This window comes from Fistularia commersonii, chromosome 20, assembly GCF_037954325.1.
Source record: "Fistularia commersonii isolate RoL2024-O1a breed Wild chromosome 20, RoL_Fcom_v1.0, whole genome shotgun sequence".
NCBI classification, from domain to species: Eukaryota; Metazoa; Chordata; class Actinopteri; order Syngnathiformes; family Fistulariidae; genus Fistularia; species Fistularia commersonii.
Genome location: NC_141303.1, coordinates 8406989 through 8431769, shown reverse-complemented (window position 1 = coordinate 8431769; position 24781 = coordinate 8406989). Strand labels below are relative to the sequence as shown.

The 24781-nt window shown below is 37.2% G+C and overlaps 1 protein-coding gene across 3 annotated transcripts in view; it reads left to right on the top strand.

The window, feature by feature from the left end:
• Positions 1-24254, top strand: part of stxbp5a (syntaxin binding protein 5a (tomosyn)) — an 87668-nt gene extending 63414 nt beyond the window's left edge. The window contains exons 10-27 of one of the 3 annotated variants that reach the window (XM_086166940.1): positions 148-302; positions 1435-1507; positions 1755-1902; positions 3971-4038; positions 4967-5007; positions 6006-6226; positions 7561-7742; positions 8081-8206; positions 8673-8824; positions 11438-11500; positions 13495-13548; positions 16259-16309; positions 17302-17583; positions 17758-18127; positions 19850-20015; positions 20189-20300; positions 20406-20626; positions 21310-24254. In XM_086166940.1, the coding sequence (XP_086023066.1) occupies positions 148-302; positions 1435-1507; positions 1755-1902; positions 3971-4038; positions 4967-5007; positions 6006-6226; positions 7561-7742; positions 8081-8206; positions 8673-8824; positions 11438-11500; positions 13495-13548; positions 16259-16309; positions 17302-17583; positions 17758-18127; positions 19850-20015; positions 20189-20300; positions 20406-20626; positions 21310-21351 (2527 nt within the window). In that variant the 3' untranslated portion in view covers positions 21352-24254. The remainder of the gene's footprint in view (positions 1-147; positions 303-1434; positions 1508-1754; positions 1903-3970; positions 4039-4966; positions 5008-6005; positions 6227-7560; positions 7743-8080; positions 8207-8672; positions 8825-11437; positions 11501-13494; positions 13549-16258; positions 16310-17301; positions 17584-17757; positions 18128-19849; positions 20016-20188; positions 20301-20405; positions 20627-21309) is intronic. The other 2 variants (XM_086166941.1, XM_086166943.1) reach the window with 2 other exon arrangements.
• Positions 24255-24781: the final 527 nt, after the last annotated feature.

Here is a 24781-nt window from a genome sequence, read left to right as displayed (position 1 = left end):
CTGTTTATTAATGTATGCTCTTGGTGATTTTTTTTTTTTTTTAAATTCTGGTATTGTCTGTGACAATTGAAAAATGTACAGATAAACCGTCTGGGACCTTTTATGTCCATCCTTACTTGTTTTTTTATGTGTGTGTTTTTACTTTAGGGACCCTTTTATAATATTGTCTGGTGGTCTGTCCTATGACACAGTGGGCCGACGGCCTTGTCTAACAGTAATGCATGGAAAGAGTACAGCTGTGTTGGAGATGGATTACCCCATAGTAGATTTCCTCACTCTTTGTGAGACACCATATCCTAATGGTGAGTTTGAATTTGAATTCTGCTGCTACAATGCACATGGTTATTGTTTTTGCAAGTGTTATGTTTATATGATAATTGCAATCACCGGCTCACATCTGAGAATATATTAAAGTCACACCCAATCACAATAACCTCTTTTTTTCCAAGTAATGTTGGTTTTCAACCCCCGCGTGTTAATGTACTGCTGTAATAAGTCTGAAATTTCCCAAGGGGAGGGAGCCTGTTCTCCTTTCTTTGTCCAACACGCATATAACAGTTTAATTTTCTCTGTGTACACAATAGCCTTCTTCTAAATTAAATCACTATCGTATTTGGTAAACTATGGAGTCAGCAGCCAAAGCAAGTCAGACCGAGACTGGATTGTATGTAATCCAGCATGTAAAGCCTGGTGTGTCATTATCTGGCTACAGGAAGGTTTACCGAGTCATGTCATAGTGGTGACTTCAAAATGTCACACAGAACCAGCTGATTTCATCTGGTCAAGAACCTTATTGGTTGTCTGGATTATGCAGTTCAAGAGTATGTATGTATGTGTGTGTTTGTGTAGAAATAATGACAATTTACGGTTTGCCTCTTCTGCCCATGCAATTTTCATCCATTATCTGTTCCACCTGAAAAAATGTATACTAAAAATTGGAATTAAATATCCATTTCTAGCCGGATATGAGCACTTTGTAAATTATCCTTGCAGAGATAGCATGAGAACCTCAGTAAAGACAAGACTTGTCAAAGTATATCAGTCTTGGTCTAACACAACATACTGTTGTCTAAAAGCTACATCACGGTACTCATGTAGGATTTATACTTTTTTTGATTGGTCTCAGCAAATGGTGTTGTTTCATACAGTGAGGCCTAAATGACTGTTATATCTGGAAAAATACTCGGAAAAAGCTTAATCGGCCCTTGTGAATAATATCTCTTAGTTGATCTCTGTGAAAATGTTGGTGTTTGACCTTATTCACAACATCAGTAAAAAAGAATTGGTAAGCTTAGACTAGTGATAAAATCATAATTGACTAATAAATGCGTGACCAGTTCAGCTAAGCAACTGTGTGACTTTTGTGCTCAAAGATGAGCTAAAAATGATGTATGTTTGGACAGGTCAACTTGACTTTATTAAATCATTGTGTAGATTTTCAGGAACCTTATGCTGTGGTGGTACTTCTAGAAAAGGATTTAGTGGTGATCGACCTTGCACAAAATGGGTGAGCAGCTCTTCATGTAATGGCTCTAATCACTGTCTTTACTCTCATGCGGGCTAATACTGACCTCTTATCGTTCATTTTCTCAACCATATTATGATATCCACTTATATCATGCTATAAACTTATCCAGAGATTATATTTGGAATATATGGCATATGAATTTGGCAGCCAGCTTGTATCAAGCATAAAACACGACTTGTACAGTAACTTGACAGATGTGACCTCACCTGTGCTCTCTTGTTAACAGTTACCCCATCTTTGAAAACCCCTATCCTCTTACTATCCATGAATCCCCTGTGACCTGCTGCGAGTACTTTGCCGACTGTCCTGTGGACCTCATACCTGCACTTTACTCTGTTGGCTCACGACAGAAAAGACAGGGCTACAGCAAAAGGGTATTACGCTTATTATCTTGAAACACTACAGCTCATTGTTTGCGCTTTATTGCTTTATCTTCTTTCATGGCTTTTTGGTTTTTCATTAAAAATCATCACAACTAAACAGAGAGGAAAAGGGAAAAATGGCTGTTTTTTGTTTTTTTTACTAACTGAAACATTAAAGATGCAACACACATTTTACATACATATTTTATAGAAAATGACTCCGCAGTGATGATAAAATACATTTGTATTACAAATTGTCTACCAACTAAAATATATTTAATAAACTGCATTTGCATTCTTATAAATGCTATAATGTGAATACCATAAAAATTCAAGTTCAATTCGGCCTTTTGCTGATGTACCAAATAACTAATAAATTACTCTTTTGAAAATTAATCGAGCTTTTCTTAAAACCTATTTTGACATGATACTTAGTTAAGTCATTCATCATGTATTTTTCTTTATACAAGAAAGCAGTAAAAGGTTTAAAACGCTGCACGTATCAACTCCTCCAAATAAGATAAGATAAGATAAACTTTATTTATCCCCATAGGGGAAATTCTTTTGTCACAGCAACCTAACAGTTATAGTATCAATAAATATGAATATAAATATAGAGAGACAATAAGAAAATAGCAAAATACATCAAACAAATAAATAGACAGCAGAGAGACGAACTTGAGCTCTGAATACAATGAATGTATTCAGCATAGACTGAATGTACGCAGAACTCTGAATACTAACTCTGAAGAAACCTGCCTTAAAAAGATTAATGAATGATAACAGTTGATAACAAAATGAATAACAATAATGCCTTGAAGGAACAGCGAGCTAACATGTTACCTATAAGAGCAAAAATGCAAAATTACCCATGTAAATGTTGTAAGCCAAACAAAATATTATGCCAACGGAACTGCACAAGGCTATGGATTCAAATTTCACATTCCCCGTTTTACAGTGTCAGTGCGAACATTCCAGTCAATTTCAGTCAAGTTATTATTCAGTAGGACCAAATAGTTATTTCACTCTCAAAAAAGATTTAGCTTTCTTGAATATGAATGCATCTTGCATCCTGGGCTCATTTGCGTCACTGTTACTCAAAAATGTTTCTCAATGTTGCTGTGAGGCTAAATAGACTATATGGCAATGCCATATTACCTCATCACTGCCTGCTCCCTCTGGACACCTACTCTCTCCTCTCATTCATTTAGCGTATCCTTATGTCATCTAAGACAGACCTCCCCCACCGGCCGTTGCGTATTCCTATGTTCTTTTCCCTGTTGCCTTGTTCATGCTTTCTGTCTGAAATGTCAGCATGTACTGACCCAAACCAGCCACCTTGCTGCTGCAGTAGCTTTTTCTTTTTTTTGACAAGCAAAAGCTTGGATGACCCGCGGGAGGGCTCTTTATTTAAAGATCACTATGAGTCATCCTGATGACCTTTGTATGTGTCAACGTGTTCATAACCGAACCCTTCACTAACGCACACACAAGCACACTCAGGTGTAAATGCACACTCATTTAGGCACATGAAATAAGTTACTTAACCCCTTACTTATTCATTTTCAATATTACAAGCCTAAAATGAAAAAATAAATTATATGAAGTTGCCTGATCGTCGAAATAAAAAGATGATAGTAAATGTTGAGATAACAAACACAAACAAGATTAATTTTGGCTAAATTCAATGGGAGCCAGTTGCTCTGCCCTGTAATACACAGAGACAAACCCTTGTATTGGTTACCAGCTATTAACTTTTTATTACTTACTACACATCAGTTTATGGGGCAAAATTTTGGATAAAGGTACTAGTAGAGCTGTCTTATTATATATGGTATGATAAGTTATAGGACCACAATAATAAATCTGTATCCAAAGCTTTCAATATAGATGAGTTATGGTGAAAATGACACTTATCACCTGTCAGACCTTGTTGGTAGTGGTAAAACTAGGGAGAGAATATGGGTCGATTTAAGATATATTTGTTGACAAAGCTCAGTGTTTCTCTTGGCATAACTGTTTTTCCTCCTGTACTCCCTCATTTACTCTAATATGATATGTGTGTCTGTTTTCTATGGAGGAATGGCCTATCAGTGGTGGAAACTGGGGTCAAGGCACACAAAGCTACTCCGAGATCATCATCACAGGGTATGACATTACGGATTCTGTAACCATTGTGATCTTGATGCAGCTCATCTACTTTCACTTCTTCACCACTTATGTATGCCTTCTCAAGGGCTTCTCTTAAAATATTACCTGTGGGGCCTAAGATATCTTAATTGTGTGCATGTTTCTAACAGAGACACATCCGGATGCCAAATTGTATGCCAAATTCCCATTAGTCCAGTTATTACTCTCATTCCTTAGAGGTTCAACTGTCTGCAAAATATTTTGCTTAGCCCTAACATCCAATTAAAGGCATTCAGAAGTTACCATACACACATTGTTCGATATCCTGTTCGATTGTCGCAAATTATCAAGAAGTTATCATGCCCTCACTATTCGATGTCCTGTTCACTGGTAGCAAATCCACATGAAACTTGACGAAAATGATGTAGTTGATGCTTTTGATTCATATATTTCTGTTATTTCAGGTGATTAACATTAGTTGACATTGGTCTGTTAAATGTAATTGCTTTGATAACTCTATATGTCTAAGCAAACATAAAAACATAATTGATTGGTTTGTATTTTATTCACATTTTAGATAAGGCATTGTGATCAGGGAACATGGCCAGACATCATCTCATTGTCCTGTCTTAATGATGAAATTTTGAATGCAGCTATTCTGGGAGCTAAGGTATACTCCAAAGCTGTCCAAAAAATTGAATAGGCCTCCAATTACAAACCTTTTTTTCATTTTAAACAGAAAGGAGCCATGTTAAAAAGAGAATTAAAATGTATAAGGTATGATTGTTTCCTGGTTACATATCTTTGTGAAATATCTTGTTTCATAATTTTGTTTTGATAAGCTTGTTTGTTGAAGCTGTATTTTTTTCAGTCTCCAGAAAGTGTAATGTCTTTTTCAAACGTATCTCATTTTTATTATTATAAATTACAAATTTCTTTCCTTCAGACATGCTGATGGAACTGTGAAGTTCTGGGATGCTTCTGCAAGTGAGTTCATTTATATGCGCACGTGACTCAAAATAAAATTTAAAACTATGTTTGAACACTCTATCATCAGTGCTTAGCCCAGAGGGCTAGTGTTTTTCTGGGTGCATCCACTCCATTAATTTTATAAAAAGTTATTTAAATGATTCATAGGCTTGTTTTGCATCTATTCCATTTATACACAAGACAGGGTTTAGTCTGATACCATTTAAATGCCAAAAATCAACTAGGTTTAGAAATGGATGGTTCTTCTCTTGCTAATGAATCCACAACCACACCTCAGTAGTGAACCCTTTATGAAACAGAAAAATACTTTTGTTTGGAATTTCGACTCAAAAAATTATATGAATGAATGCCCAAAAATGACAACTGTTTTGATCTTTACATTTGGCATGATACACAGGTTTAAGATGTAAAGGAGAAATGTATAATAAGAAACTAGATATTTTGAAATTAATCTGGGGGTATGAATCATAATGATAACAATAATAATAATAATAATACTTTTAGTTGAAACACAGCTCCTAACCATTCCTTCATATATTATAAGTGAGAGCAAATTGTTTTTTTTAGCTGCACTTGATGGCATCTGCAAATTTTATACTTATAAACTTTGCTTGTTTGAACAACATCTACAGTCAAAAACTTCTAAAAATCCCTGTGCACTTGCTCCTCTGTGCCACAAACCGACAAGTGCAGTCGCCTTCACCACTTGTTCGCCATAACCGTGCAATTACTGCTTGGATAGTCAGACTCTTTCTTCAGGAAATACCATATTGGACTTGCTCTGTCACTGCAGAGTCTGTAAAATCAGCTTTAAGGTGTTTTTTTGTTTTTGTTTTTGATCACATATCTTAGTATGTTGTTAATTAATTGTTTCCCAAGGAGATCAATATCAGTATTACTGAAAATACAAAATTGTTTCTAGATTGACATATCTGTGTTTGTTCGATATCTCTGAAGTGAAACTGACCACAGTCTGTTTTTTCCTTTTTTTCTAGTAATGCTCCAGGTGCTCTACAAACTCAAAACAGGCAAGGTGTTTGACAGAAACCGGTCCAAGGAGGACAAGGGCAGCACAGAGGTGTCAGATGAAGACCCGTTTGCCATTCAAATCATGGCCTGGTGCCCTGAGAGTCGGATGCTGTGTGTGGCCGGGGTGTCAGCCAACGTTATCATCTACCGCTTCAGCAAGCTGGAAGTAACAACTGAGGTGGTGCAGGTAGGTAACAGGTTACATTTATAATGTTTTATCACTTTTTCATCTGTGAATTACATATACAAACATATAAAAAGGGAAATATATTTATATTTTTTACTGATCTCAAAATGCACTTGTTTTAATATGTTGTGGCATACACGAATATGCTTTCAAAGTTATGCCAAGTCAATAGCAGAATGGTTGCCATGCCAACAGACAGAGCAGGAAAGAAGCTGGGCCATCATTTTAATCTGCCTTGATGGTGACTTACGGGGGTGTGGTATGACTCAGTATATTGAGAAATGTGTTTGCACACAGCTCTATTCTACACGTAAGAAGTATTATGTATGTGCAGTTCCTGTTCCTTTCGCTGAAGAAGTGGCTTGTTACATTCAAGCACAAGCAGTGACTCTTTAAAACTGGCAAAATTAGTCGTGCTGAGCAGCCATTCTGTGGAGTTGTTGGACAGGATTTCACAGGGTCACTTGTCAATCAGAGTATGTGGGCGGCAATGAGATGTGTTTTTCCTTGCAGGTCTGCTAATGATTTTTATTTATTTTTTCTGGCTTCCTCTATGAATCACATAACGGCCCCTATTTTAGAAATGTCCAATTATTATCTTCCTTCAAAAGAAAGTGAGTTCTTAAAACAAAATCGTTAAATTTTAAATGAACTAAAACTAATGCTCAAATATATCCCATTATCCCACATCACAGTACTTCCAGAGGAATATGGATGAAAACCAGATTTTTTTTATGGCTACAATCAGCTATTTTTATATTTTGTACCCGAGCTCAGCGACTGCAAAGGTTGAGTCATGTGTCACTCCCAGTGTGTGATAAGGATTTGGATCATGACATGATAGTCAGTGGAAGCAAGCTGTAATTAGGAACACAGCTATGCTTTACACAAGGTCAGACATCTAACTCTAATCTTATAGAAATGAAGGTGAAGGGGGAGAGGGATATAATATAGAGATGAGCACTGTTTTATGCAATATGCCAGCTTGGCTTATGAGACTGACAAAATGCAAAATCAAGGAACTTCTAGCCTTTAGAAACATAATTTCTGTGGGCCCTTTTTCACTGTTTCTATATTTTTTTTTTGCAATTGTTAAGGCAATGGTAACTTGAAGTATATTTCAAGTGCATTCTAATAAGGAGTGACTATGAATTCCTGTTGACATTTTTCACTGCTGCATGTTTCTTATGATCTTGTTCTGTTTCTTATCTTATTATTGTAGGAAATGCTTTTGTGGCTTCACAATTTAGTAATCTGTTTTTACACCTAAAATAGTTGCTTTTTTTTTTTTTTTTTTTCTTCTTCAAATTTGTTTGTGCACAATTCTAATGTAGTTACTAGAAGTGCGAATGCAGTATGAGCTGAATGATATGGAGTCTCCAGACGGAGGTGGTGGAGGAGTGGAACAGACATCGGCACACCCCACCCCTGGCGCCTCCCCCCAGACCAGTGGGCCACCGTCACACCCCTCTACCAGTAGTAACAACTCAGACGGAGGCAACATGCCCTGCCTCAAGTATGAAACACACAAAAACACTTCAACTCCCTCAAGCATCAGGATTGCTTGAGCAGATACCCATAGACACTCATCCGCACAAGAGCTTTTGCCTTTCGCCTCAAGCACTCTTGCAAAGACTTAGTGCGGGCCTGAAGCATACTCAGCCACAGCTTTCCTATCATCCCCTTGTTGCCACTTTCAGCAGCCAAAAATGCTTCAAAATTTCAGTTGCCCTACTTGTCATTTTGATTTTGTAAACATTTATTTTGGCTTTGCTCACACTGTTTTTCATTCCCTCCTTTGTTTATCGTGGGAACTCTTTTCACCTCTATTCCCCTCTACTGTTTCCTCTCCAGAGTGCGCAGTACTCCTCTGAAGCAGTCTCCTGGGTACCAGGTAGATTTGGTGGTCCAGTTAGTATGGGTGAGCGGAGAGCAGCCTCAGCAGATTACAAGTTTGGCACTCAATTCCTCTTATGGCCTGTAAGTACAGACACGATGAAAAATGGATAAAAGTCTTTATTCTGCTAGTCTTTTGGTTCAGGGAAAGTAACAATTATTTGAATATCTACGTGTTTCATATTAAGTGGAAAATTAAAGAAACTATGTGTAAGTAACCATTCTGCAGGCCAGCCTGTCATATCAAGATGTGAGCTCTGCTGGCATTACTTGAACACAATGAGAGTTAACCCTTGTGTGGTGTTTGGGTCTATGGGCACACACACACATACACACACACACACACACACACACACACACACACACACACACACACACACACTCACACACAAAAAAGTGAAAAAGGGTCCCACGGACCCGAACACAGCACAAGGGTTAAGATGATCAACATGATTTAATATCATATCTCCTCTTCCTTTTAATATCTGTTCCTTAATCCTCATCCTTGTGTAACTTGTGTGTTTCTCTTGACTTTGTCGCTTTTCCTCAGAGTGGTGTTTGGCAACAGTAACGGTCTGGCAGTTGTGGACTACATTCAGAAGACAGTTGTGCTCAACCTGGGGACGGTTGAGCTGTACAGCTCCAATGACCCTTACCAGAGACAACCTCGTTCACCGAGAAAGACGCGGCAGGCCTCTGGAGGTATTCAGAGGTTCCGAATTCCCATGATAACATCGAAGGGAGACAATTTTTTTAAAAAGCTCAGAATCATGTCAGAGCCTTTGAATTGAACCCATAGTTAAGAGTTTTAAGATAAGAAATTGGACAACAACCAAGTATACCAAAACATTGAAGGGAGACCATTTTTAAAAGCTCAGAATCATGTCAGAGCCTTTGGAATTAACTCATTATTAGAGTTTTAAGATAAGTAAATGGACAACAACCAACAGTACCAAAACCATACATCAGCACTACGTTAGTAGCACCACTTAAGTAGATAGAAGAGTAGACTCTACACTCCCAGGCGTTAACAGACTGTCAGGTCTAAGGGATACCTTCTGACTTGTTTTCTTTTGTTGACACAACTAAACATCTGTCATTCTGTTTTCACCGCAAATGATCTTCTGCCAAGATTATTATAAATAGTATGATGATAGCATTCTTATCCTCACATTAACTCAATAATTCATATAATGATAATTATAACTGTAATTCTCTTTACCCGCCCATAAAAAATTCAACAATTCATAGTGGAAGTTGTTGCAAGGATAGAAATGTGGCAACAAAGGAGTGTCAAAGAAATGACAGCTCTTGAAGAAACTGACAGATGCCTAGAGCTAATCACCTGAAAAGGTTCAATGTCATCCAGCTCATTTTTTTTTTTTGTTAAATCTTTTTGTGGGACGTGGACTTAACTTCTCTCCTTAAACATGTTTACCTCTCATCTGAGAGGCTGTTTCAATTCTAATAGGCTATGGGGAATTTCCAGTATAAAACTGCTGAGGATGGGAATGGGCACTGATTGAAGCTGAATGGGGTTTATTGTGCCAGTGTGGCAGCATAATCCGTGGAGCAAATTCATTAAATCATATATAAATGCTATAAGCAGCAACCTGGTTGAAAACTGCATTGATAGAAAAAAGAAAAAAAAAGAGCCTTAGATGTCTGGTCACAAAAAGGGTTTTTAATTTTTTATATCGTTTGTTTGTTTTCCCATTTACACTTTGAAGTATTACCAGTTTTAATCTGAAATATGGTATGACAAAACTTGAACATAAACATTGTTTGTAAAGTTGTATTCTTCTAGTGTAGAAACATTAATTAAAGTCGCTTTTTACCTCCTGTATAACTAATTTTTGTTGACATACTCCATTTGAGGCATGGAATTCTTTATGCAAATACTATCTATTGGTTATTATAAGATCAATGAAATGAAACTGCTTCGTTTATGTCACTAAATTACTCCAGAATTGTCCAAAGTATAAACCTTTGGGTTTTAGCCAGGTATATGTTTTGAGGTCAGTTAAGGACTTTTGGAACTAGATGTATTGGTGCAGCTGGAGGTCAGTTAATAGAACCAGATTTAACAAGTAATGTCACAACACAGTGTATCAATGTTTAAACTTATCCAAGCATGAAATACAGTTAATTTATATTTTCTAATAGAAAGAACTAAATCATATAAAATTAGATGATTGAATAGTTACCCAAGCTAAGAAAAACTTTGCCATAACCAATATTAATTCATTTATCTTTGACTTTCATTTTTTCTCTCATTAGTCTCTCCTTTTCTCAGACACCAGCTGTCTCAGCACAGTACACATTGCCAATGCAGTTTTCACTGCTATAATACAATATAGTTGCACACTTTCTGCAAGGACACATTGACACCATGTGTTAGGTGATGAAATTGCACCTTCATTGATGATGCTGCAGTGACATTTTAGTGATCTGATAGATAAAGTGTGCTGTTGTCCAGGGATTTGTGAGTGTTTATGCACAAGTGTGCTATGTAACTATGCATGCACATGGAATAAATGACACACAGGCTCATGCCAATACTCACATATACACAAACAATTGCACATGTAAATACACACAGAGCATCTGGTGTCACTGGATGGTAAGCAGTGGGCTGGCACCTGTCAGATACTGGCGTGAGTGAGCAGCAATCAGGCGTCCAGCTGTGCTTCCCTGCCAACAGGGACTGCTGTGCTGCCTGCTTGTCTTTTTGCCTTGCAGGACAATGTCTCTCTCCCGCACTCTCTGTCTGTCTGTCTGTCTGTCTGTCTGTCTGTCTGTCTGTCTGTCTGTCTGTCTGTCTTTCTCTCTCACATACACACACACACACCCTCACATAGTCATGTGCACATGTACATTAAAAAAAAATTGCAGTCTATTTTGATGGCTTTTTGACTTGTTGACTTATTTGACTTGATTTGTCGTTTAATTCAACCGTTGACAGTGATCTGTTGACCAACCAAAATCTGTTATCATCCCTTATAGCTTGATAGCCAGGGTCCCTATAAAGTGATCATGTATGGTGGAAGGAAGAAAGCAAATTCATATCAGATAATGACCATGCAGCAGTTACTTTTTGATTTGCTTCACACGTTTAATTCAACTGTTGACAGTGATCTGTTGACCAACCAAAATCTGTTAACATCCCTTATAGCCTGATAGCCAGGGTCACTATAAAGTGATCATGTATGGTGGAAGGAAGAAAGCAAATTCATATCAGATAATGACCATGCAGCGGTTACTTTTTGATTTGCTTCACTTTGATTTTAATGATTTGAACTGTGTGATCTGCAGGTTTATGTGACATCAATGAAGGCTCAGCAACATCAGAGGACCGCTGCAAGTCTCCTACTTCAGGTAACATGTTCCTCAATGTATTTCTTGTAAATATTATTTGCTATTCAGACATAAAACTGAGAACTGATCAGGTCAAAAATAGAGTTTATACCATAAAATTGAATACAAGATGAGAATGAGTTAGGGAAGGGGATTAACATTGGAAAAACTGCTGCGTCTTGTATTATTAAAAATTGTTGCTCATTTCACTAGGAATGCAATGAAGGATTTTTTTCCAGCAATAAATTGTGTGGCTGTCAGTTAAATTCCAAACAGTCTTTAGAAAATCACAGTGTGAGCTGAATACCAAAGATTTAAGGGTGGATTATGCATATTACGTATGTGTGCGCGCTTTTATAGTTCCCAGAGTATTATGCCAGGAATAAATTTGTTTTAATCTCTCTCAGTAACCAGGAAACCTGGGTAACACAGTAACAATATCATATCTATTTGATACTAACTGACAACAAATAATCATAGAAGAGAGGATAAAAGCCAGAACAAATACTGTATTCTGATTGAGAAACCAATTAAAAAAATGATAATTCTATGTTTGCCATGGTAAAGAAAGAGTTTGAAGCTGTGTATTTTCACATAAAAATACTGTATACAGTATATTTACACACACACGGTTGTTTACCAAACTACAAAGAAAGCTATAAAAAACATTGTGTCATGGGTCTGTATTGATTTGGGGATTTCACTTGGTTTAAAATTTACTACATTTAGCAGCAATGACTAAGGGCAAATTAAACAAAAAATATTATGTGTTGCAATATTTTATTCTTGCTTGATTTTTGTAACACTCACTTTTAAACTATCCCTCGCCTTTATCACAGACATTCAGATTTTTGGTGATTGCACCAAAAGCCAAATTAGCTTGCTGTTTCATTTTTCTCCTTCTTAATCTGCAGTACATTTGAATGTGCTAGACAAGAGAATAGCTCAGATCCATCTCAGCAGGGGTAATTGCCATTAGCACACTGAAAATAAGGTCTCTTTATAAAAAGGTCAGACAAAAAACAAATCTCTGAGTCTCGAGTCGTACCATCCAGGTGTGACGACTGTCCCAACCCCCATGTCTGGTGCCAGCAGACTGCGGCTTCATACATCTGTCTGCTCTGCATTATTCATAGGACAGAGAGTGATAAGGTGCCTTCCAAAGAAAAAGTACAAACCACAGGTTTAAGTGCTATTTTTTACTGTTTTGGTAAGATCTAAGACCTGCTCTTGTATAGATACCACCATTAAAAAGATCAATATATTTTTTAAAGATGGTAACATTTTTAATGGTTGGAGTTAAGTTCGATTTTTATTGCAATATATCATATTTACATTGCAATAATGCTAAAAGCTTCATAAAACTGAGACTTTCAGCATTAGTTTTAATCTACGTCTACTATGTACTGTATTATTGTTTTCTAGGTTGGTTGTTTCTTTGTTTATTTTGCTAGTTAGGTATAAAAACATACTTCACAACAATAAATTGTTGCTTTGTTTTTGCTCACAGTTATACCTTTAGATTGGATTTCTTTCTTTTTTGGGGGGCATGTAATGTGAAGCCACCCAGTGTACTTCAAGTCAACTTTCCTAATTATAGTGAATACGTTTCAAGTGCTATTTGCAAGTGCACTTAACAATAAATGATAGTCTATGTTAGTGCCACATAGATGATTGTAATACTCTGATGCTTCCTGGCACTAAACTTCTAAGCAGATTATCTGAAAACCTAAACGTTATATATTATATCAGTTTTAATGCTGTGAATAACAAATGCAATATATTCACTGCATGTGAATATATTGTCATGCTTATTATTTATATATTATATGTGTTTTTACTTTTTCTAGATGTTAGCATATATGTAGAGCACTATACCATTCACAAATTATTACTTCACAATTCTCAGCATTAGGGGCAGTATTTTCACTGGCAGCCTCTATGCACTGCCAGCCAAAAATTGTCTCTAACTTTACATTTACTGTACTTTACTTCCCCAATTATACTCCCAAAAGTGCTGATGTCAAACAGCAATCTACAGCAATTCTACAATGGAGGTGGTAGAGGAGGTAAGATTGGCCAGAAATGTTTATAAGAGAGTTATGTAGGCAGGTCCAGATTGCCCCCCATGTCCTTGTGTTCTGCATCATATTCACCTTAGAAGGAAGAAATAGGCCGATCAATATATGACAAAGTCTGGGTTAGCATCTGTTCCACTACCTTTTGGCTACTAGTGTATAACATAACAAGACTGCTATTGTTTTTGCTGAAATCCAGTGGTGCCTATTTGTTACTTCTATACTCAGTTAAAGAGTACACAAGTAACTAGATGCACAACTTCAGAAAAAAAAAAAAAGGTCATGGAGTAGAGGTTAACCTGGAACCTGGGTGGGACTAGTTGACTAGTTTATATAGATACATGATGCACCTCCAATGAATTAGTCTCACAATGCATGCTACATGTCTGTAGCACGAGTGTCATATTGTACATGTGCCTGCGTGTCGTTTCTGTCCTGGCCTTCTCTGCAGTAAACGGTTATCTGATTGGCGTTCTTTTTCCATTGTGTAGTATGATGACATCTGTATGACAGTATAACATCTGTCCAGCTGTACGTCTGTCTTTGTGGGCGTGTTCGCGTGTTCAATGCGTCAGCATATTTTGTTTTTTTAGGCACATTTGAACAGGGTCTTGATTATAAGGTCTAAGGTGTCCAAAATGAATGATGGTTTCAAATGATGTGGTGTTCATTGCTGATGATGTGATCATGTAAGAGATATTGATCTTGATACCTACAGTAAGATGAGACAATAGATGCCTCCCTACTCGGTGCGCAGTAGGGAATGCAGCATCACATTTATTTACTGCACCCTATGAAGGATGGGTGTGGTATCAACAAGAAAACACTTTTGCCGTTGTTTGAAATTCTTATTTGCCTTAGCTGTAAGTCTAAACTCAATTTGTGTGTACCATATCAATCAATTTCTCAATACCAACCAAATGTGAATCCCCCCACCTGTATTCAATGTTGCTAATTTCATGCAAAGGTTTCTTGCATCCTACTGCATTAACTGAGAAGTCAAAACACATTTTTTTGTCATCTCTCTGTAAGCATTGTAGAATATTTCTGACACTTCTTGGTATATTGACTCAATAATGTGCAGCCTGGGTTTGACTAACATTACAATCATTCTCCTTTTGTGTAATAAGTACTAGGGTTGACCTGGTTTCCAACACTATTTATGTTTTAGTCTTTGTGCGATTTCTAGCCCATGTCAACTTGATCCAGTATGCATAATAGCACGATATACAAGAGAATCAGTTAATCAAAACAAGACAGAGCATAAAAAACACTTAAATCAAAATAGATTGCACAAGAAAAAGTACCAGATCCAGATGGCCACAATGTCAGTCTGGAAAAGTCCTGAAAAATACAGCTGTCCAGCAAATATCCCAACTTTAGAATGTCAAGGACTTTAGTGAGTTGCTATCAGATGTGCTCTTATTTTTTTTTTTGTTCCCTTGTAAAAGTAAAAAAAAAAAAAAAAAATCCTGCATTTTTATGTCTTTGTTCATTTATTATCAAAAATCCCCAAAATTCACCAAATTTCATATCAAATTTTTCCTCAATTGAGACTATTAAATTTAAGCGTGAATAAATACAGGCTCTTTTAGCTTATTTTGGAAATTGTTTTTTATCGGTTTACACAGTGGCGCAGTGGTTAGTGCTTCAGCCTCACAGTAAGAAGGACCCTGACTTGGTTCCAACAAGGGGACCTTTCTGAGTTTGCATGTTCTCCTCTCTTCTGCGAGTGTTTCCTCCGGGTTCTCTGGTTTCCTCCAACATTCCAAAAACAGGTTAATTGGAAGAAAATTGCCCCAAATAAGTGAGTGAATATGGCTGTCTGTGAGGCCCTGGGATTGACTGGTGACAGGACTGTCATGGTTAGTGGCAGAAGATAGATGTTATCGGTTAACTTATCAGTTTGTTGTTGTTGTTAATAATAATAATAATGATAATGATGATAATAATAATAATACATGTTGAGTATAAGTATTATGTCAGACATGCATTATTTATTCCATTATTATATTTCAATAATATCACTATTAAAATCAAACTGTTAGGTTAGTGTAATCATTAACCCAGGTCTAGAAGGTGAGCAACAAAATAAAAAGTGGTGTGGTAAGTTAATCATCCAGGGAGTTGTTCATAAGCGTTCACTCACCCAATGTTGGACAAATGTTGCCACAGTTTAGGTAAGTATGCCTCACTCATTTGTGAATTAGAAAATACGACATCTGTGTAAGATATACTTTGAGTTTACCGTCAGCGGCCCCAGACAGCTGTCAGTACCTCCTAAACATCTTTATCACTGTCTTTTTCCATCTCCTGTTCAGTAGTTGCTGTTTCCTGTTACTTCCATGTTTTTGGTGCATGCTCCTGTGGCATGAGGGTCTGGAATGACTGTGCAGTTATTTTACTAGTCCTCTCTAAGAGGGCATTGTGAAGTAGAGGTGACCTCCTCTGTCTGTTGCAGCATGCCTCAGATATCCAGGGTTGTTTTTGAGTCTTTACACCTGGTTTTCTTCTTTGTAAAGTATTTTTGCTCTCCATGTTGATGAAACAAACCCCAAGCACTTTTTGGTAGGAAAATCGTTGCTTTTGTGCCCTCTATCTTTGTGCATAATATTTCCCTTTGCTAGTTCTCGAGCTTTGCATGGCATCGTGTGTTAGATTAGACGTGTGTTTGTAAAGAGGGATGTTCTCTTTTTTCCAGCAAAGATGTCACGGAAATTAAGCTTGCCTACTGAGCTAAAGCCAGACTTGGGTAAGCCTTGACTTTGTGCCTACAAACAATTTGTTTGAAATGTAGTAATTCTAAGTGGACATTAGTCCATCAGTTCCGACTCTTCTGGTTATTAGTCTCAAAATTGGCAAGCTATGCAGATGTTTTCCTAAGTTTGCATGAAACAAAGGTAGCACTGATCTATCCTACTTAAAATTAATTCATCTGACTAAGATATTTGGCATTAAACTGGCTGTGAAATTTTCTTCAGTGCTTTGACTCCCACTCTTTGGCCTTTGTGGGGGCTCTACTAGAGGTCAGTGGTGCTGACTTATATTATGCATAATCCATCTCACTGTAAGCTTTCTTTAACCTCTGCAGCTTTCTCTTTCTCTACTGTGATCCCGCCTTTTGTTTCTTTGTATAAATTCAGTTTATTTTCTCAAAATAAATAGAGATGAATTGCTTTGTGTTCCAAAGTTCCTAAGTACCCTTTTTGCACCTTGGATTTATCTGAAAGGGTCAAATTAATATGTGCCAATTCCATATGCTAGTCCGGGGGATTTCTTTTTTGTTTTTTCATTTAATTGTTTGTTTTGTAAACTTCAGATATTCAATTTTGTATGTATCCTGAGTGCCTATTTTTTGTAAATAAAGTGTTTACAAATAAAGATATTTGGACAATGTTCATTAGTTAAAGGAATATGCTATTTGTCCTTTGGTGTGTCTGTCATATCATCGTTTAAAGTCCAATTGCGTTAAGTTGTAACAAAAAAGATGTTGATGCAATTCTGCTGTGGTAGCTAATGTATGAAATTGTCGTACATACAGAGGAATAGAATTTACGCACCAAAATGTCCCTTAATTGAGCGCCTCCTATGTTTGTCGAATTTCCTTAGCAAGGACTGAAATTCAAAGCGAAACAGTTCTTCATTTTGTATGTTTTCTTCATTTTGTAAGACCCTGTGAGCAGCTATTGCCTTGTGTCCTCATTGCATTGCAGGTGCTTTACCTCTCTGTGTTTTTTCTTACTGTCTTCCTGTCTGTATGCCCGCCACGGGGTGCCAACCCATTAGACCACCGGGACAACTCTTTCAGCCGCTCCCGCTCCTCCAGCGTCACCAGCATTGACAAGGAAGCTAAAGAAGCCATCCTTTCATTCCACTTCTGTGAGACATTCGCCCGGAAGGGAGACAGCACTTTCTCACCCTGCCTGTATGTGGGCACCTCCCTGGGCACTGTGCTAGCTTTAACCCTCACACTGCCACCCGCTGGGGAGCAACGGCAACTGCAGCCAGTTATCGTTACACCTTCAGGTTAGCACTGTTACCACAAAGGACACCATTTAGTGGGAATACTTCTCAGAATAAAAGTGATTTTATCATAATGTATGTTTTCAGGTTCATTACATTAAGCTGTATAACTGCTTATATGGTTTCAACAAAGCAACTACAATGATATGAAAAATTGTTTTTTCTGCTCTCTCTCAGGCATGTTGATACGACTAAAGGGGAGCATCTTGCAGCTGGCCTCTTTGGATTCCACAGGTTCCCTTGTGCCCCCTGCATTTGAGCCCTGGTATGAACCCAACGTCACAGCAGATGGTGAAGAAAGAGAGAAAGTCCGCAAGCGCCGGCCCGTCTCAGTTTCTCCTTCGACCTCCCAGGACCTCAGTGAGAGCCAGTATGCTGTGGTGTGTTCAGAGAAACAGGCCAAAGTCATTTCCCTGCCATCCCAGAACTGCATCTATAAACACAGTATCACAGAGACTTCCTTCATCCTGCGTGCAGATGTGGTACAGATGGGCCAAGGCGTGTGCCTGGCATGTTTCTGTGCTAATGGCCACATCATGACCCTCAGGTGAGAAACAGTTATTGACTGTAAGTAGTAAACTTTAAGGAAAGTGGTAAAAAATGTAAATGTAGGGAAAAAAAATTCAAGTTGTCTGTATTTTCTTTCGTTAGTGCTGCTTTGATTGGCTAAGGGTAATTAACTGAAGTTCAAATATATATTTTTACTGATGACAAGGACATTGGCCCTCTTGCATGGAAAGGCTGTGGTCTGAAAGCTTAGCTGTGCAGTGGATCAAGAGTGACATGGAAATTGTGAAATTCTACTTGAAAAAAGTTAAAGACATCCTGAGTTCACAGAAGGACAAGAGTCAAGCTCCTTCTCATAATGGGGGACATAACTAATGGAATCCTCTGTAATCAGTTTTAACCGATCACAAGCAGTGTCTGTCATTTTGGAATGAACTGCAATATTTTCTCACGGTTTCAATGGTTGTTAGATTAGAATACAAGTACAGATTGTATGTGTGATGTAACTGATGTTATGCAACAACGGAATTGGAAACCTTCAATCAGAGAAAACCAAGAGCGCACATCTTTATGCAAATCTGTCCACCAGCAACCCTGCTTCTTAGTTTATCTCATATAGATTAATTATTTTTAATTAAAGCATCCTGAACTCCATTATATACCTCTGTTATATTAAAGCAGACACATGACTTCTCCGATGTGACACTTTTGACAGAAAGGTGTGCATCAGTGTACTGGTTAATAATCCTTCGTGTGTGTGTGTGTGTGTGTGTGTGTGTGTGTGTGTGTGTGTGTGTGTGTGTGTGTGTGTGTGAACGTGCGTGCGGAATGCATATATATATATATATATATATATAAAATCTTTTCATGTCCCTTTTAATTAATCATCTTTCCAGCTAGACATGCAGGTAGAATAGTCTGTATGTGCAAGAATAGTTGATCTTCTTAGTAAAAGACTGCAGGTACTAGATTGTCACTCTGCAACCCCTACTGTCCATATTTATCATATTTAACAGAGAACTAAGATTGATGAGCAGTTGAAGTTATATAGTATATCAAGCAAGAATGAGAAAGAAATCCTCTTTAAAATCTTCAGTTACTGTTCTTTTCTGAAATTGTGTGTCGTTATCAAAAAGATGGCAGTACCCATGTGTTTATATTAAAAAAGAAAATCATTTGGAAGAATTAAATTTACTTAATTTACATCTTTGACCATTATTCAACTAAATATAGTATGAGACTCAGTTTGGTGTGCTTTTATATTTGGTAGAGTCGAGAATTTTTTATCACAAAAAAATGTACAAATGTATTTCAAAACTGTAAAGTGTCAATTGAAATAGTCTTCATAGTTTTGATTGAAACATTTATCAAATGTCCTCAGTTGATCTTCCTCACACATATTCATAGTTGGACCAAGTTCATGTTATTGCTAAACTGTCATCAATACCAACATTTAATCAATTTTAATAAATGAAAGAAGGTTTGAAACTGAAAACACAAGCATATGTATACAGATAAAATCAAGGTGTGTGTGTGTGTGTGTGTGTGTGTGTGTGTGTGTGTGTGTGCGTGTGTAATTGGTGTAAAAAAGTGTGACAGTGTTAAAGTTATTTAGGCTGTCACTCCTCCATATTCCTCTTACAGTCATGATTCAAAAGGGAAATGATCAAGTATCTTAGATGTGTGCCACATGGAGAATTACAGTTTGGAAACAATTCCCTGATATTAAATAATTCAAACAATTTCTGTGCTCCCTATCTAGTTTGCCGGGACTGAGACCACTTATGGATGTAAACTACCTGCCTTTGACAGACACGCGGATAGCCAGGACATTCTGTTTCACTAACTTGGGCCAGGCCATGTACCTCTGCTCACCCACTGAAATCCAGAGGATCACTTATAGCCAGGACACCTGTGAAAACCTCCAGGTCAGTTTATACTGCAATTTTATCTAAAGGGTTTAATGAGCTTGATCTAGAAGTCCGGTTCTTGAAATTATCAACGCATTTTATTTTGTGATGAGAACACAATTTGTGTTCGTCCTCAACTGTTGCATTTCTCTCCCACAGCTGTAATTATAAGAGTTATGTATTTATTTCAGGAGATGTTAGGGGAATTATTCACACCTGTGGAAACACCAGAGGCACCTAACAGGGGGTTCTTCAAGGGTCTCTTTGGGGGCGGAGCACAGTCACTGGACAGAGAGGAGCTGTGTATGTCAAACCCATGAAAATTGTTTTCCTACATCAACATCAGTGTTTATTTACTTCTAGAGTTGTATTTTGCCATAAATGCATGACTTTCTTTTCCTTTCTTAGTTGGTGAGGTAGCAGCTGGAAGAGCATCCCGGAGTCTGGCCCAGCACATCCCAGGCCCAGGTGGTATTGAGGGAATGAAGGGGGCAGCCTCTGGTGTGGTGGGAGAGCTGGCTCGTGCTCGAATAGCACTGGATGAAAGAGGTCAAAAGCTTGGCGAGTTAGAAGAGAGGACAGCTGCCATGATGGCCAGCGCAGATTCCTTCTCTAAACATGCCCATGAGGTAAAAGAAACTATTAATGTGTCATGACATCTGTGAGGAGAATATTATTTTGTCATCTTGTGAAATCACCCGCAATAAAAACGTGCCCCATAAATGAAAGCGAACTTGGTAAAATTGCATGACGTGTGTGCATTACAATTACTATAAATGATCAGCCTTGCTAAGCCGTTGCAGCTACATCAATTAATTAGCTGTTTTTATCCAATAGAGGGCAGTATCTAACTATGGAAAGTAAAATGAAAGATAATAACTGGACTATTCAAGAACAACAAAACAGAAGTAAAATTGCCAGTCGTGCAAATAATAAACTATTTATGTTACGGTAAAAGGTAAAAGTATTTGGTATAACACCTGAATAGAAACAAAAGGTAAGTGATTTAAAGCTTTAAATGAATGGGGAGTTTCTTATAAGTCACAGATGGCCTGTTTATAACAATATTAGTTATTTCTAAACCTACTGTCAGTTTTTTTTTCTTTTTCAGCAGAGATAACATCACCAGGCATAATAATCACATTTATAATTACAAATTCAAGGAGAAAATAAAATAAAATAAATCACAACCTTTTAAATTAAAATAATTTCCGCATCCCAAATTACACATTCCTCATCAAACTAAACCCATTTACTTACTTTGAAGCTTTAATCACATTTCTTTTTATTTTCCTGTGCTCAATCCTTCCAGATGATGCTGAAATGCAAAGACAAGAAGTGGTACCAGTTTTAATCAGTGATGGGAAGGAACAGAGCGCTGTGGACACCACTGTCACCTTCCATTCTCTCATTTGGACTCATACTGACCTCCCGACCTTTCCTCTGTTCAAATATCCATCCCTCCAGGCCTTCTTCACTGAGATACTCGGGATTTTCCTCCCTAGCACAATGTTGAATACTGTTCTTACCTCGGTCTTAGGGTGGAACTGAGGGATACACAAAGAAGAAGGACAACCTCAGAGGGAAAAGATAAATGGTGTCTCTTTTATGTTGTTGTGTCTTTGTTTATCTTCATTAAGGCTCTTCTCTGAGGTCCTACACACCTGGGGATTCTTCATTCTCATTTGCCAAACCATCTTTGACTGTCTTTGCCCCACTGGGGCCAATATTTAATAGACAGATGCAACTGAAAAAAAGACAAATGGCTATTGAAAAGACGAAACAATACAAATATTCTTAAAATGTAAAAAGTAGGAAAAGAATCTAAATATGTTATATATACATAAATCTAATAAATGTGCAACGCTGTATTCACTTCAGAGTGACAAGTACAAAAGAGAGGCACAATGCAGCAACGGTGAAGATGCAGGTGTCAAATAATGAAGGAGTCAGAGAACCCACTGGAGGTGCTGCACTGGGGACACTTTGTCTATGCAGCAAGTAAGATAAAAAGCAACTTATTCTAATGTACACTGGAAATTTTGTCAACTCACTCCACCTCTCGACTCTCCTCCGTATCGTACAGACTCTCATATCCTTACCAACAGTGTGCGTGTATGTCTGTGTGTTAATTTCTATTTTCTTGCCATTCCTATTATGTGTTAATTGTTCGTTTTATTGCTCTGCCTGTATTACTGGAAAATATCATATTTTTATATTGTTGTGAAAGTGAAAATGATATTTGGTTTGCTTAAAAAATATTTTTTTGTGGCTTATGGTCTTTACTACCCATTGTTATTTCTCCTAAAGAAAAGGGCTGGAAATTTAAAAGGAGGGCAAGGATATCAAAGGCATATTATTTACAAATTCACTGGCATGTCGGCATCAGATCTTTAATGCTGAAATCTCAAAGGAAGTGTGTACGAATCACGACATTTTGTTGTTTACCTGAGGATTTCATTTGACTTAACTGATGTTACCTGCCATTCTCACCCTTTTGCCTCTGTAGTTTGACCCAGTATGCGTGTGCGCCTGTACAAACGCTGACAAGATCAGTGTAAAATCCCCCTGATAGTCTCGCCAGAGTTGTTGTATCTCCATGTTTTTCGAAACAAACTCTGGAGTGCATATCATTATGGAAATTGTGTACACACGAGTAGAAATTATGTCTGCTCACATATTCAGGACAATACAAATATGTATGTTTATTCCATTAATGGCACATTCAAAGCATTTTATTTACTTTTTGCTGACAGTTGTCTGTATAAGAGCATTTTCAGTGTGACTCTTGTGTTATGAATTTATTGAGGTGCAAGAGACCATTGTGTTTGGTGTCGGAATCATTCACCATTATGACTCATTTGTATTTCCGTATTTGCAGTAAAGCTCAAACGTGGTGCATATCTCTGTCTATCAGGCTTTTACCTTTATTTGTATATAAGTAAATAGTTTGACAATCTATGACATCTGGAAAGTAATTGTTTCGGTTACTCAAGTAACATAAGAGGAGAGAGGCCATATTATTTCTGACGCCAAAGAGTTGCTTTAGCTTTTCCACTGCATTCATATTTGGCTCATCAATCCATTAGTCTCAATAGCAGAGAATATAATGAGCAGACCCAGAATTTTGAATGAGTGCACCTATCAGGCTAGAAAGTGTCCATTTAGAAAGCAGGGACTGAGAAATGGATTAAATGGGAATGGAACTTAGCCATCAGTAGTACTAATGTATCACAATCCGTCAAAAAAAAAACTCAAAAAAGTTGGACGTTAGATGTGTTATGTGGCCTGTTGTTGGTTGATAAGGCTGTTTCCTCAAAACATAACTATTCCGTGACAGCTGCAATACAACAATATTAGTGGTATTCATCTGTTTGAATGAGTGAAAATGTGTGTGAATGTGTATGTCTCTATTTGTTTGTGCTTAAAGGTGTCTACATGTGAATTAAGTGATATCATTTATTAGATTTTCGTTTTTCAATGTTTGATTATTGATGTCTGTTTTCTTGTGTCACCGGTCTGCAGTCTTTGTCCAGTTGAGTGTTACACCAACTAAAGCCACCTTTGATGACAACAAAGAAAATAGTAGGATAAAGTGCATCAATGGATGACCTCTGAATTGTGGTTAAGTTCAACTGACGCATGTTATGTATTTGTACACATGCTTCAGCTTCTTTTTTTGTGCTATTTCAGTCTTTGCCTTCGTCCTCCAAATTATCTTTGTCCTTCAGTGAGTCTTCCAGTGACTCTTATTTGCCTCGTGACCACAATTCTGGCCTTCTTTGTGTTAAGTATTCAGTGGGTAGCTTTTTCTCATCCCATGGGAAAGACTAGGGGAACAGCCATGTTCAAGACAAATTGCTGGTTTTAGCTTGAGGTCATCCCTGAAATCCTTTCCAGCATATTAGCCCCTGACCCGATTGTTACTGCTACTCTTTTTTTTTTATCCAAAAAAACATTTATTTTTCATCACTGTTGTTTTTTTTTCTTGTTTATATAGTACAGTATGCAGTATTCTTACCTGAGATAAGTCACACAAACAAGAGGGAGTCCCTTCTATCTGCCATATGCCATCTTCTGTCTTTGATTCAACAGTTATTAGTGGGTTGCAGTATTTTTCTCATTGTAGCCAATTTTCTTGTACAGTTTTATGCAACTTTCACATGGATGTTTATGACTTTATCTGCTGCCACAAAAATTTAGAAATTATGTAGATAGAGATTACTGTGCAATGGAAAATAAAATTGGAAAATGTAATTTTGTTGTAAAATTTCTTCATGAAATCTTCCAGCTGAATTTCCATCAGAGAAAAAATTAATAATACAGTGGTTTAATTTTTTTGTCGTGACCACAAGAGATAAAGAGGAATTAATAACTATATGCACTATTTTTTGTTTAGGTTGAAATCATATGTCGAGAAATGTTGTTTAAACCTGCAATTTCTGCAATTTTACACAAGATGGTAGCAAACACACATGGTTTTTCTATGAAGTAGCTCACTCGAGGTTAATATAACGTCTTTGCCCCATATGTTATATTTAGTGAATGTGTGTCTCTTGGATGCAATGTTGAAAAATCAGTGTCTGAATTATAAGTCATTGATCTCAGCTTGAACATTATGCAAGATATGTTCAAAAGTTTTAGGAGATGGCAGAATCCAACTGGATTGAAAACATGACTATCGGAACTCAGTTGTCCTGTTCTTCATATTTATGTCATATATGGTATATAGATTGTGGAAAATTATACAGAATCACTTTACTGAAATCTAAGAATATCATTCA